The following is a 15,604-nucleotide window of genomic DNA, read 5'->3' on the forward strand; positions in this document are numbered from 1 at the left end:
GGTGGCTCAGTTGTAAAAATCCACCTGCCAGTGCAGAAGATGCAGGAGACATGAGTTCGATCCCTGGGTCAGGAAGATTTCCTGCCAGAGGAAATGTCCGAGAAAAGTCCCACAGACAGAGGAGCCTGGCCAGCTACAGTCCATAGGATCACAGAGAGTTGGTCTTGATTTAGTGACTGAGAACCCACACACAATGAGCTTACAAATGAAACAAAGCAAAGGGAGGAGGAAAGGCAAGTAAAAATGTTTCTTCACCTAATAAGCAGTCAGAAAAATTCAGGAGACTAGATAAAGAAGTTAAAGGGGACGTGTCTGTACATATGAGAGTGTTGGGAGCATGTTCAAGAAGCTATCTGTTGCATTTGAGGTGGTCAGATTGATATATGAGTGTTAAAGGGCAGAAAACCACAAGAGAGAGCATAGTACATACACAAGCCTCTCAAGAATATGACAGAGAATACTGGTAGGAAACATCGTTTGGTCAGATAGTCACATGTGCCAGCAAATTTGGTCAAAGAGAAGAGCCTTGATATTGCTGGAGAACAGAGAGGTACTAAGGAACCGGGCCACATAGATATGAGATGTCTGTAAAAGCGGGTTCTATAACTTTAGCAATGTCTGCACTTGCTTGTGGATACCCTTGGCGTTGGCTGTATGATAGGCAGAATAATGCCACCAACAAGATATCCATCTCATATACCCCAGAACCTAAAGTTATCTTACATGGAAAAAGAGATTTTTCATATATGATTAGTATACTGACTTCAAAATGATGGGATTATCCTGGCTTATCCAGGTAGACCCAATCTAATCATGTGAATCAGAGAAACTTTCCCATCTGGATTAGAAAGATAAAATGGAAGGAGAGAGCCAAAGCTTGAGACAAGCTCAACCCACAATTGCTGCTCTTGAAGACAGAGGAAGGGGCCCTGAGCCAAGAAATGTGGATGGCCTCTAGAAACTGGAAATGGTCCTCAGCTGGCCGTGAAAGCAAGCAAGGAAATGGGAATCTCAGTCCACAAGGGACAAGATTCTGCCAATAAGTATGGAAACAGTCATGACCTATCCACAGAGAAACAAGCTTACTGATGAGTAGAAATTTCTCCAACAATGCAGCTTCCTCCTAATCCAATATTCCTTTGCTCAGAGTACACAGCTCTCCAACTAACTAACTTGGTGTCAAAAGTCCTTTCCAGTGTTTGGTAATTCCAGTTTTTCTCTTCCTGGGCTATACATATTTACCCTTTTTAGGTTGTTAAATGAATAAGAGGGAAAGACCACGGTTGTTCTAGCTGGTTTCTTATCCCTCTTCTCTATTTTGGTTTTGTCAAATAGGGCAGTGAAGGCATGAGAAATTGCAACCTTAAATTACTGTCTTTTCCCAATCAGAAGTTACCCTGTCAGCTTACCTATTGGGGAGAAAGACTAAAATAGCTCCTTCTAAAGTTTTACTTCCTCATTTGTGTCTTGTGTGACTAAAATTTGTATTATAATAGTGCTTAGCAACCTCCAGTCTTTATAACTTGCCCCCCTTTACCAAATCTGGGACAGTCTCAGCTCTTTCAAGAATGATTTCTTAAAGGACAAATGTATTTTCCAAAATAAATCATTTTAAACCACCATTTAAACAGAAACTTTCACAGAACTTAAAAAATGAAACCAGGAGAACTCATCATATCTATCCTTCAAAATGCTAAATTTGTAATCAAATCCAAAAGTTTAGAATCCGTCTTCTTATTGCTGCTTTCATTTTACAACAAGCCTTTTTAAAAATGGTGGTGATTTTGTCATGAGTATGAAAGGATAATATAATTATTTGTGTTAGTGTACAGATACCCTGAAGTACTATATTCAGCTATAAACACTGTTATTTTTAAGAGAACTTTGACAAAAATAGAACCTAACTAGATTTATAAAGTATCTGGAAGATCAGTCAAATAAGAAATAACTGAAATAACTGTGAATGCTCAGCCAGGACAAAAAGCCTTGAGGAGTACACAGGTGCTGCCTTTAAATATCAAAAAACTGCCATAGGGTACAAGATCATACTTAACTGAGACTCTAAAGGACATCTTAATGACAAAGGTTATAAGAAGGTAGAAGGAAATAGCTTCTTTTTCTTAAAATAAAGAGCTCTTTTAAAATTATATAGAAGACACAGACTTCTCTCTCCTCCCATGAAGGATTAACTGCTACAGAAATTGCCCTCCTGCAGTAAACAACTAGAATCAGACAAAATACATGTGACAACTGTTTTCAGACATTGGACAACAGGCTACAGAAAACTGTAGTCCCTAAGAGAAGGGAAAAGATGAGGTGAGCCCTGTGATTGTCCACAGCTCACCGGCTGGAGTCAGTTCCTAGGCTGCTCTGAAGGCAGGGGGAGCCCTAATACCAAGCAAAACTAGAAAAAGACATTACAAGACTAGAAAACCACACATGGCCCTTGTGAACATAGATGCCAAAATGCTCAACAAAATCAGCACATGAAATTTAGCAATGCATGAAAATATTAGACAACATGATTAAGTGGGATTTATTCTAATAATATAAGGTAAGTTCAGCATCTAAATAACAAGCAATAAAATTCAACATATTGAAAAACTACAAAGAGAAATCATGGGATACCTACCAAATATGTATCAATAGATACAGAAAAAGCATTTGGGAAAATTAATACATATTAATAATTTTTAAAAAGAAAGATAAACTCCCATACAAGTAGGAATGCTCTTGAATTGAAATTAAAGGACATCTACCAAAATCTTTTGTTAGCATTATATTTAATGATAAGAGAGCTTCCACCTAAGATTAGGAATAAGGCAAGTGTGTCACTCTCCCTGCTTTTGTTCAACATTGTGCTGAAGTCCTAGCCATGCTACAACTCTAGGGAAAGAAGTGAAAGGCATACACATTGCAAAGAAAGAGGTAAAACGGGCTTTTTTTGGCTGGTAAGATGAGTATGTTTATAGAAAAGCCTAAGGAATCCATTAAAAGCTATTAGAACTGATTGAGTGTAGCTAAGTCACAGGATACAAGGTCAATACACGAAACCAATTGTTTTTCTATATACTAACAACAAACAATTGTACATTGAAATTTTTAATACCAATTAAGGTAGTATCAAATAATATTAAAGGCTTTGGAATAAATTTTTTTTTAAAAAGTACTAGATACCTATATATATATATATAGATATAGATAGATAGATAGATAGATAGATATGCTGCTGCTAAGTCGCTTCAGTCGTGTCCGACTCTGTGTGACCCCATAGACGGCAGCCCACCAGGCTCCCCCGTCCCTGGGACTCTCCAGGGAAGAACACTGGAGTGGGTTGCCCTTTCCATCTCTAATGCATGAAAGTGAAAAGTGAAAGTGAAGTTGCTCAGTCGTGCCCGACTCTAGCGACCCCATGGACTGCAGCCCACCAGGCTTCTCCGTCCATGGGATTTTCCAGGCAAAAGTACTGGAGTGGGGTGCCATTGTATTCTCCATATATATATATATATATATATATATAGTGAAAACTAAAAAATATTACTGCTGACAGAAATTAAAGTAGATCTAAATAAATGGAGAATTATGCAATGTTCATGGTTTACAAGACTAGCTATTAAGATACCAGTTCTCTCAAATTGGTATTTGGTTTCAATGCAATATCAAAATCCTGGCAGGCTCTTTTGTAGAAATTAAAAAGCTTATTCTAAAAGTTATATGGAAATGCAAAGGATCTACAATTGCCAAAATAATTATGAAACATGAGAACAAAGCTGGAAGACTTATACTACCTAATTTCAAGATTTATTTTACACCTATAGGAGTCAAGATGGTGTGACATTGATGAAAGGACAGACAAATCAACCAATGGAACAAAATAGAAAGTTAAAAAATAAACTCACATGATTTTGTCAACTGATTTGACGCAGGATGCAGCATGCTTGGGGCTGGTGCATGGGGATGACCCAGAAAGATGTTCTGGGGAGGGAGGTGGGAGGGGGGTTCATGTTTGGGAATGCATGTAAGAATTAAAGATTTTAAAATTTAAAAAATAAAAAACTAAAAATTAAAAAAAAAAAAAAAAACAAAACAAAAAAAAAAGTGTCAAGTTAATTCCATGCTGAAAGGATAGTTTTTTCAATAATGGTATTGGGTCAGTTACACCCAAAAAATATCTTGAAGTGGATCATAAACCTAAAATAAGAGCCACAATTAAAAGACTTTTGAAAGAAAACATAGAAGAAGAATTATGTGAGCTTACGTTAGGCAAATCTTAGGACAGAGTAAGCACAAATTGTATTATAAAAAGATAAGACTGATAAACTGAACTTCATCAAAATTAAAAATTTCACCCTTTGACTTTATTCAGAAAATGAAAAGTCAAGTCACAGACTATGACAAAATGCTTGCAAAACATACATATAATAAAGAACTTATAGTCAGAATATATAATTGTGTGATACTATTCAATAAGATAATTCATATAACTAAATTCACAAAGCAAAAGATTTGAATAAATACTTCACATAAAAAGAAATACAAGTGGCCAATAAGCAACAGTCACACAGTCATAATGTCATTAGTCACTGAGGAAACACAAATTCAAACCATAATGAGCTACCACCATATACCCACTAACATGGCTAAAATTAAAAAGACTGATAAATATCAGGTGTTGGAGAGGATATGAAGCCAATGAAATTCTCATGTTCTTCTATACAGCCCAGCAATCCTAGGTAGTTATCTATGAGAAATAAAGACATATGTCTACACACACACACACACACACACACACACACACACACACATGTGTCCATAGTAGCTTTTTTCATAATACTGAAAAACTAGCATCCTGAATTTTTACAGTTGGTGAATGGATAAACAAATGGTAGCATATACATACAAGGAAATATCTCTGAGCTATAGAAAGGAATGTTACTACTGGTAACATGAAACAGCATGAATAAATTTCAAAAGTATTATGCTATGTGAAAGATACTTGGCACGAAAAGACTATACATTATATGATTATACTTATATGAAATCCTAGAATAAAGCAAAACTATTGTGGCATTAAGCAGATCAGTGGTTGGAGGGGATGGGTGGGAGAAAGAAATTGATTGAAAAGGGCTAGAGGGCACTCTTTGGGCTTATATAAATGTTCTCTAGTTTGGTTATAGTGGTAGTTACATGACTGCATGTATTTGTTAGACTCAGTAAAATCTGTATGGAAAATGATTGGATTTTACTGTGTATTTTATCTCAATAAAGCTGATTATTCTCAAACATACGCACATAAACAGAATCACTAAAGATAAGAAGTGTTCAAAACCATCAGGATTGTTGAAAGGACTGCTGTGATCTCTAAATTCTTCCATGGACCCCTGGGTTAACAACTCCTGCTGTAAGGCTCTCAGTGGGATAATAGCACCATCACAGCTGTCAACGCAGAGAAATTTTCTCTCTAAGTTGCATCAGTAGTAAGGCCATGCCAGTAGTAACTCAGGCTTTGGAAGGTCTAGCTCACTAGAGATTTCCCACTTGATCCTGTCCATGCAATATTGTGTATTATTTAGTAGCACCAGTTGGATAACCCAGTAAGGTGTCAGCATATTCAATATTTCCTTTTCCTCCTCCTTCCAAACCTTACTTTCAGAAAAGGACTGGAAACTTTTCTTCCCCATCGTTAAATGTTTACTAAAACTATATGTGATACACCTCTCAGTAGCATTTTTATTTTAGTAAAGAATAGAGCTATCAGTTCAGTTCAGTCGCTCAGTCGTGTCCAACTCTTTGCAACCCCATGAATCGCAGCACGCCAGGCCTCCCTGTTCATCACCCTCTCCAGACTCACATCCATCGAGTCCGTGATGCCATCCAGCCATCTCATCCTCAGTCGTCCCCTTCTCCTCCTGCCCCCAATCCCTCCCAGCATCAGAGTCTTTTCCAATGAGTCAGCTCTTCTCATGAGGTGGCCAAAGTACTGGAGTTTCAGCTTCAGCATCATTCCTTCCAAAGAAATCCCAGGGTTGATCTCCTTCAGAATGGACTGGTTGGATCTCCTTACAGTCCAAGGGACTCTCAAGAGTCTTCTGCAAAGTAAAACCTATTCCCAATGTTAGAACTTAAGGCATATGAGCAAAAGAAGGCATTTACTTTCGGGATGAGAGAAGCTCCTTCTCAGTCCCCATGAAATTTCATCGAGGAAGCGTCTATTCCACATACATGGCAGCAACAATTTCTCTCCGGGTCCTAGGACTTAGAAGCCTCTTCAAACTTTCCTTCTTTTAGTATCTGTGGGAAATACGTTTTCTGAAGTTGTTTTTGTCTTTTTCAGAAATCATCAAAGTGGAGGGGAAAGAGAGTGAACAGACTGAGAAAAGGTGAGTTCTGACCCTATGACATTGTTGAAAGAGGTACAATCCCCAGAGGGTCTATAATTTAACTAGGCTTGGTATGAGGCATGCTGGGACCTCAGCTTATATGGAGAGGAAAAGGAAAGTGAGACTAGTTTGAACTTAGAGAAAAACATCCTGGCTATAACTGGATGGCAGTGTGCCCTGTGTACAATACCCAAGGGGCATGGCAAGCTCAGTCATGCTCAAGGAAAAAAATAATACCAAAAGGGTCTGATGTGATGAGCATAGAATGCACCTTATTCACCATGGCAACCCCAGTACCTAGCACAATGCCTGGACCAGTGGGTGTCCTACATTTGTGGAATGAATAAATACATAAGTGAGAAGTGATAATAGGTACCCTTTAGCCTCAATGTCTTTGCATCTGCTGTGCCCTCTACTTGGAATGTTCTTTGCAACTTCTTCACCTCATTCTTCAGATCTTGGCTTAAGCTGCACTTTCTTAAAAACCCTTCCCAAACTAGATTATGTCATCTTGTTATAGTATCTTATGAATCCCTGTGCTTTTTCTTTATAACACCAGGTTATACTTATATATTGGTATAATTATAAAACTAAACTCTATAAACTTAACCAAATTAAACTCTACAGAGGGCAGGGAATATATCAGTGAAGGTCATCACTGTGCTGCCAGAACCTAGCAGACTGTCTGTCATATAGTAGGTAATCAATAATTTTTTTAAACTGTGAAATTGAAACAGCAAATATACTTGAATCTATAGAAAGTAGCTTTTTAATAATACTAACAGTTCTCAGTAGTTGTAATTTTCATGGTGAATATTCATTGAAAGATGATGGGACTTATTTATAGAATTTACAATCTAATGGTTTGATGAGTATATAGCATGTTGAAAGTTTTGTGGAAAAATAAACATTGTTCATCAGAGTTTTAGTCTTTCTTACGTTTGCTTTCAGCTGAGCAACAATTTTAAGTTTGTTTGATTTGTATTTATTTTTCACTTATTTAGCTTTCTTTCTAGATACTTTACCTAATCAAATCCAAATAAGAATAGCACTTAAGTAACCCTAAATATGGCACAGGGAGAAATGTGTATATCCTTTTCTTTACATTATCTTTTGTTCACATATGACGGGGGAGCCTGGTGGGCTGCCGTCTATGGGGTCGCACAGAGTCGGACACGACTGAAGCGACTTAGCAGCAGAGGGCTACGGAATGCAGAATTTGGTGAGGTGCTTTTTTTTCTTTTTTAAGGGGTTCAAGTTTTCAGGGTTTTTTAATGCAATCTTTTTAAACTAAAAAAAAAAAAAAAAAAGTTAGTTTGTTTTCGTTTAAATAAACCATTTCTCCCACCTCCCTACCCCAACCCCACCTCTAGCAACCATCAGTCTGTTCTCTGTATCTGAGAGCTTGATTTTTAAATTATTTTTTTTAATTTTTAAATTCCAACATGTAAGTGAAGTAATACAGTATTTGTCTTTCTCTGTTTGATTTATTTCACTTAGTGTGATACCCTCAAGGGCCATCCGTGTTTGCCACAAATAGCAAGATTTCATTCCTTTTTGGTGGCTGAGTAATAGTCTACTCTGTATGTGTGTGTGTGTGTGTGTGTGTGTGTGTGTGTGTGTGTGTGACAATTTCTTTATCCATCATCAGTGAACACTTAGGTTGTTTCCATATCTTGGTTATTAAAATAGGTATTTGTTGAAAGAATGGATGGATGCATGAAAGAATACGCAAAGATTCCTGGCAATCCACCTTTTCACAAAATGAGGCAGTCAGATTGTACCTCCATCCACCATGAGAAACTGGGCTCTCAAGAATATTGAGGCACTAGTCACACAGTCATGAGGTTAAAGCAACCCTAAGTCAAAAAGAGACACAGTCATGACGCCAGGGTACGTTGCTTCCGGTGTGCCCTGCACTCACCTGGATATACCAGCTACTGTGGGTCTCGGAATCCTGGATGGAGCCCAGGTGCTGTGCTGCCTTGTCAAAGCCAGTTCAGAAAAGGTCTGGAAGAGCCTACAGAGGGAAGGCACCAGGGAATCAGCGAAGGGCAGTGGCAGGCCCAGACAAAAATCAGAGAGAGTAAACAGGAAGCATGGATGGCACATCTCTTCAACAGTTTGTTTTTCTCCTCATTGCTATTGCAATGCCATTGCTCATTCCTATGTTCTGTTCCACCGCTGAAAGCTAGAAAAACAAAGCGGCTCCACTGTGGAATCTCACCGAATTCTTTTCTCTATTTTTCCAGGGTAGAACTCCAAGAACCTGGAAGATCTGATGAAGTCCAGTGTGATGTCAACATTTCAAAGACAACCTCAGACAACAAAAGTGCTACAGATTTTTAATTAAAGAGTAAATGCCATATAACTGTTTTTATATGCTTTCCTTTTCAAGTTTTGACTGACCTTTTCTTGTCTTTCTAAACCTTCCCAGAAGGCAAGAAAATATTACTATTAATAGTAGCAGGGGCTTCAGAATTCCCTCCAAGTAAAATAGCCTCCTACCATGCCAGCTCTGTTCTCGGTGCCAGGAGTAGATTTCAACTGTTTCTTTTCATTTCAGAACACACTTAAGGGTCAAGCCCATCTAACTGATTCCTGGCTCAGGAATCATGTGTGAGATTAACAACTCTTGTTCCAGATTTGGTCTCTTTTCTTAATTTTATAAATTAGGTTTTACATAGAACTCCCAATTCCTGGAATTGTGGCTTTTATCTACTCTGAATCTCAGATACTAACCCTCATTCCATCTTGTATACCTGTGACTGAACAACTACCTTTTCAGTCTGGGTGGGAGTTATGTATTTTATGGCCTTATAATGTTTTGAAGTATAGAGAAATATGTACTATAATAATGTAATTACTGAGGAAAGTCCACACTCTGCTAAAGAGTTCTGGTCCCTCTGTGAGGGTCAGTAAGGAAAGTGATGGTCCAGTGTGCTGACAACAATGAGCAGACCAACTCAAAATCTGGGAAATTAGAGAGACAGAGAAGGAACCAGTTCTGTAGCCATTACCATCAGGGCTGAGGCTAATATTAAGGAGGATCCACCTGCCCAAGAAGCTACTGCTGAGCCTTAGCAAAGACTGTGGGATAAAGCAGAAGAATGCTGTGGATAATAAACTCTGCTTCTCTTCTTGGGGAAAAAAAAAATGAGACAGTGGCCTGGGGCCACTGTGAGAGAGCCAGTAGAGATCACAATACTCAAAACAGGAAAAAAAATGAAAGCTCTTGACCAATAGAAGTGCACGTGAATATTCAGTGTGTGCAGTCCTTCAATAAGCCCTGGGAAGAGCAACAGATGGACAGTCTAACCAAATGGACTTCAGGCCGACAGCAGTTTCCTTGGAGGTTGAGAGGGGTTTTGATGATAGCCAGGTGGTTGCAATGTTTCACCTGACTGGAAGCAGAGCTGGGAAGGGAGAGCTATCATCTTAATAATGGGGTGATGGAAGGAGGCCTAGGTCTCTTTCAGTAAATGACTGAGAGTGAAGGAGCTGCAAGAGAATTAAGAGGACCAAGATGCACATTGCCCAGAGGCGGACGAAGCCCATAGATGTCCTAAGGAGATACCGGTTGTCCCAGAGCAGGGCTCTGGGGACTGTCTAGGGGACTGTCTATGTGTCTGTCAGCTCTCAACAACAGGGAAACTGGGCACAGGAGAGGAATATACTAGCCCAGTAGAAATGAGTTAGGAGACCCTGGCTCTAAGACAGCATCACTAACGGATGGAGAAGCCTCAGTCTAACCCTAAAGAGAACTTTGGGAGGCCCACGCTACAGAAAAGTAGTTCTTATTCTACATTTTGTTGTTGTTGTTCAGCTGCTCAGTCGCGGTGTGTTTATTCTACATGAAGGACCCTGAAGGGCTGTAGACAGCTACGCTAGCCATGCTTGCACCTGTAATAGTCCCAGTTGTGTGCTCTGCCCTGCCCTTACCTTCATTAGGCTCTAAGCATCTTCATTAGACTAACATAAGGTGTGTTTTATTTTAACTTTTTAGTTTATATTGGAAGATAGCTGATTATGTTGTGGTTTTGCGTGCACAGTAAAGTAGTTTAGTTACACATACACATGTATCTGTTCTCAATAAGTTTCTATTAAAATGATGTGTGCTCACTTGCTTCAGTCATGTCTGACTGTTTGCGACCCTATGGACTGTAGCCCTCTAGACTCCTCTGTCCTTGAGATCCCCCAGGCAAGAATACTGGAATGGGTTGCCATGCCCTCCTCCAGAGAATCTTCCTGACCCAGGGATCGAACCCCTGTCTCAGACATCTCCTGCATTGGCAGGTGTGTTCTTTACCCCCAGCACCACCTGGGAAGCCCATTAAAATGATGTAAAAGTCTAAATTTTGTACTTTAGCAATACTTACAGTCTGATATCACTCCCTCTATCCTCCTAAGGTATGTCTTTGCTCTTGATAGTGCTAAGATAGCCCAGTCTCCAGTCACCTAACTGAAAGCCCCGACTCACTCCAAACACTTTCCTCTTCCCTTTCCCTTAACCATTGGATAAGTAAGGGTGTCTTACATGATTCTGTGTTTATCTAGGTACTGAGACATAAGGGATGTTTTTTCTCAGGGTAACTGGGAAATCTGAAGTTAAGGAAGGGATACTTGCCTTTCAGTTTGCAATGTTTTATATGATGTAATGTGTGATTGTATGTACATTAAACAAGAGCTTAGTGTAAAAATGTATTCCTGTATGCAAGACAGTAAAAAAGACACAGATGTGTATAACGGACTTTTGGACTCAGAGGGAGAGGGAGAGGGTGGGATGATTTGGGAGAATGGCATTCTAACATGTATACTATCATGTAAGTATCGAATCGCCAGTCTATGTCTGACGCAGCATACAGCATGCTTGGGGCTGGTGCATGGGGATGACCCAGAGAGATGTTATGGGGAGGGAGGTGGTAGGGGGGTTCATGTTTGGGAACGCATGTAAGAATTAAAGATTTTAAAATTAAAAAAAAAAGAAAAAAATGTATTTCTTGAAAATACTTTGATTATAAAATAAATGCATATAACTGTATTGTATATTTGAAAGTTGCTGAGAGTACATCTTAAAAGTTCTCATCACAAGAAGAAAATTTTGTAACTATGTGTGGTGATGAATGTTAAATTATTGAGGTGATCTCTTAATAAATACCATGTCAAATTGTTATGTTGTATGCCTAAAACTAATACAGTGTTATATGACAATTATATTCCAATTAAAAATAAATACATGGCATATGAGAAGAGCCAGGGAAACTGTGGAAAAAAGAAAGTTGTCCAGGCTGTATGAGGGCATGGATGTGTCTAATTTCTTCACCAATGAATCTCAGGCACCTAAGATAGTACCTCAAAATTATTTGTATAAGGACTGAACAGAACATTAGCATACCCTCTGGTGAAACCTCTCCTCTTGTATATTAGATTCTCTAGGCCTTCTGTGTTCCAAGTCTGGGAGAAAGAACCTCAAGTAAGGTGAAAAGTGATCATGAGTTGTGATAACATTACTAGCTAATATTACTGGTGTTTATTCTGTACCAGGCACTCTTATAGACCTTTAAACTCACTATCCCATTTAATCCTCGCAACAACCCTGTGATGAAGGTACTGGGCTCTTTTGCCCATTTTGCTGATGAGGAAACATAGGCACGGAGAGGTCAAAATGTTTTACCCAAGGTCATTAACTTAGTAAGTGACAGAGATGGGGAAAATTTTGTGACTCGTGGCCCCTCCAGCCCTTTTATTTCCCAGCCTTGTGTTTTCTGGCCAGGGGACAGGCAGCATTTTGGTTGATTGCCAGTTGAGTGTCCGTGCTCCATCTTACACTACACTACTTCAGCCTTCCAAAGGTGGTGCCTCCAGAAGACCCATCACTGAATTTTCCAGGAGCCGTCCCATCATCTCGAAAGTGCAGAATCTGCGGGTGATGAGGCACGTGACAGGACAAATGCATGGTCAGAGAAAACAGAAGCTACTGTTGTGACTCTAATTCCTCTCCCACCATCCCTGTCACTTATTATTCTTTTGCAATCCACCCTCCTCTGCCTTTCTGAAGCCAGTTTCGTCTACTCAGTGTCCTCACATTTGTGAACCCAGACTAGAAAGCAAGGAGTCATCTCTGACCACTGCCCTCTGACCTTTCTCTTGGCACCCACTGCCCACTCCCACCCACCTGCCACATCAGGTCATCACCAGGCCAGGCAAAGATTCCTCCAGCTTTAGCATCCACCCCCTCTTTTCTCATTCAGGCTCTTAGTTCCTCATCCTGAGAACATGACTATCACCAACAAAATAACCCCAGTCTATTGTCTCTTACCCTACATTTTGTCCAAACATCAAAAGGAACAAGGCAATAAGTAGGAAGGTCTCCCTCACATTCCTTTTCCTTCGCCACATGAAGACAGCACTGATTTCCAGCTTATTATGCGTTTTCCACTGACACACTATGCTTATATATGTGTATGTGTCAGTGTTTAGCATGAGTATACATACACATATGTAATATGTATATACATACATACTTATACTTACAAATAAATACTAAATGAATGACCTTCAGTAAATCATTTTGACATCTCTGTGCCTATTTTTTCTCATCAGCAAAATGGGCATAATAGTAGGAGGGTTTCACTGGGAAACCATCTTTAGGTCTTCCCTGTTGGGCTGGTGGTTTTCCAATATCTTGCCTGAAAGGTGGAAGTCTCTCTGTCAGAATTTTGGGAGAAAAGTGAGAGAAGAGGAGGATGTGTGCACATGTGACTGTGTGTGCGCTAGTGGTGGGATATCTGCAATCTTTATTCACTCTATGTAAATTTACTTTGTCCATATGTTTTCAGTATGGTAACACCATTCTCACACGTGTGAGATGTCTCTTTTTCAGACACCTTTTGCTTTTCCATCTCCAGCTAACAAGACTTCAGATTTCCGCCAGGGCGGGAGAGGAAAGTTGCCCAGTAGTGCAGAGTGGGAAAAGAGAGCTCAGCTTCTCACATAACCTTTACCCAGTCTTCCTTGTTTGGGCCCTCACCCTCATCCTCAATTGGTTCCTAGTCTTGCTATTTCCTGAGGCTTTTGATAACCCTAGGGTATAAATAGGGTTGTTTCTTGGTTTCAACACTGACAGGAAAGATTTGGCTATCCTTCCTTGCTAAGTTAGTTACCAGGCATCCATCTATTTTTCAGATTCCAAACTGTTGTCTCCTTTCATATTCTTGGACTTGAAATTAAAAACAGGGACTTCCCTGGTGGTCCAAAGGTTAAGAATCCACCTGCTAATGCAAGGGACATGGGTTTGATCCCTGGTCTGGGAAGATCCCCCATGCCACCTGTGCTCCACGACTATGGAACCTGTGCTCTAGCGCCCAGGAGCCCCAGCTACTGAGCCTACACTCTAGAGCCGGTGCTCTGCAACAAGAGAAGCCACCACAACGAGATGCCCGCTCACCATCGCCATCACCATCATCATCTAGTTGTAGTAGCCCTGGCTCACTACAACTAGAGAAAGCCCATGCACTGCAACAAAGACGCAGTGCAGCCAAAACAAATAAATGTCAATTTTTAAAAAGAAATTTAAAATAAATTTTCTTTCGTTTTAGCGGAATTTCAGGAGGTAACAGAATTAGATGTGTGTTTTTAATCTACCCTCTTACTTGGAACTCCATTATTCAAACTTTTCAAGGACTTTACCATTGACTGCCTTTGGCCTAAAATCCAAAGTCATCAACAACATGACTCTAAACTAATTCTTTACCAATTTTATTTTTCCCCTCTTCTCATATTGGAATATCCATGATGCCGCCATATTTAGCTACTAATAGTTTCCAAAATATAGCTTGTATTATATTGGTTGTTTTCACCTGTGCTATTCTGTGTCTCTGGAATATTTTTCCACATCTCCCTCTGCTTATTAGACTCTTGGTCTAACAAGAGCTCGGCTCAAGTACCACTACTTCTGTTGGGCCACATACCTTACCACTACCCAGGCTGCACACAATTAACACAGTATCTTGTGATCCAAGAATATCCATTCCAGCAATAATTCATTCCTGTCCCAACACTTCCTTTCCCCACCAAGGACAACTCTAGCCACTAGCTGGTATATTGAGCAGCTCCAGATTTCCCAAGGGGAACTTAAAGCCACTAAATAAGCAAGTGTTCTTTTGCATAGCCCTACTCCTAAACTTCTTGGTCTGGGCAGATTCATGCTCTATCTGCCAAATTCTCCTCAAACATTCTAGCTTTCAGCCACCTAATCACCTCCTGTTCTTGCCATACAACTTAAATGGATGATCAGCTCCACCTCCCAAGTTAGAACTTTAGTTTCCCACTCTAAGAATAACTTGGATTCACTCCCTTAAAAGAGCTGCCTCTGGCCACCCAGGATAATCATCCCCCCACCATCTCAGCCTTCAGAACCCCTTATTTCAGAGCATTCACACTGAACCAGCTCCTCCCAGCCACCAGGAAGCAGGATTACAGACTACATACTGGACTCTACACAGGAAGTAATGGTACCTACTCTGTATCTACCCCTCAATTTTAGTAGAGATCCTTATTAACTAAAGTAAAACCTCTCATTTCATGAAACCATATAATTTAAGAGCTTAAAAGAAATCAAATAGTCCTTGGCCCTCATGAGAGATGGAGGCTGTGTACCACAGGAATTGGGAAGCAGGATCTGGAGAGATGGGAAAGTGAAGATTCATTCAGAGATGGGAGGGGTGGTGGCAAGGTTAAATTAGGCTAGAAAAGGAAAATATATCTGTTTATAGAAACATCTCTAAAGTTTGCTACATTTTAAGTTTGCCAGCATATAATGAAATGCTTCTAATTATGTAGGTAGTTATCTATCTGTTCCTTATAACTTTCTGAAGAAAATATTTTTCTGCTAAAAATTCAGTACATTAACAAGCATGAAGGATAAAAGGCATGACAATGAAGGAAACAAAAGAGATCAGAATCAGTAGTTTTCACATCTAATGAAGAAGCATATAAGATTTTGTACTTTTCACATTATTTCTTATTAATCTACACTTTAGATAGTGATAAGTAAATTTTCCTTAGTGGACAAGGACAATACATCTCAGTATGTATAGTGTCCTGAAGTAGAGTCTCAATCAGAATCACAGAGTTGGGGAAACCATAGGTGCTATGTCTTGGATCAAGGCTCTCTATTAACGATGCTTTCAGAGAAAACTAGTACCCAGTCTCCTCATCCGGCA

The 15,604-nt window shown here is 39.6% G+C and overlaps 1 protein-coding gene across 18 annotated transcripts in view; it reads left to right on the forward strand.

The window, feature by feature from the left end:
• The window catches only part of CD86 (CD86 molecule), a 66,867-nt gene extending 55,316 nt beyond the window's left edge, over window positions 1-11,551 (forward strand). For 8 of the 18 annotated variants that reach the window (XM_069555775.1, XM_069555829.1, XM_069555754.1 and 5 more), the window contains 3 exons: window positions 6,335-6,380; window positions 7,516-7,602; window positions 8,633-11,551. In XM_069555775.1, coding sequence (XP_069411876.1) covers window positions 6,335-6,380; window positions 7,516-7,573 — 104 coding nt within the window. In that variant the 3' untranslated portion in view covers window positions 7,574-7,602; window positions 8,633-11,551. Of the gene's footprint in view, window positions 1-6,334; window positions 6,381-7,505; window positions 7,603-8,632 lie in introns of all 18 variants that reach the window. The other 10 variants (XM_069555741.1, XM_069555795.1, XM_069555722.1 and 7 more) reach the window with 2 other exon arrangements.
• Window positions 11,552-15,604: the final 4,053 nt, after the last annotated feature.

Source organism: Ovis canadensis, chromosome 1 (assembly GCF_042477335.2).
Source record: "Ovis canadensis isolate MfBH-ARS-UI-01 breed Bighorn chromosome 1, ARS-UI_OviCan_v2, whole genome shotgun sequence".
NCBI classification, from domain to species: Eukaryota; Metazoa; Chordata; class Mammalia; order Artiodactyla; family Bovidae; genus Ovis; species Ovis canadensis.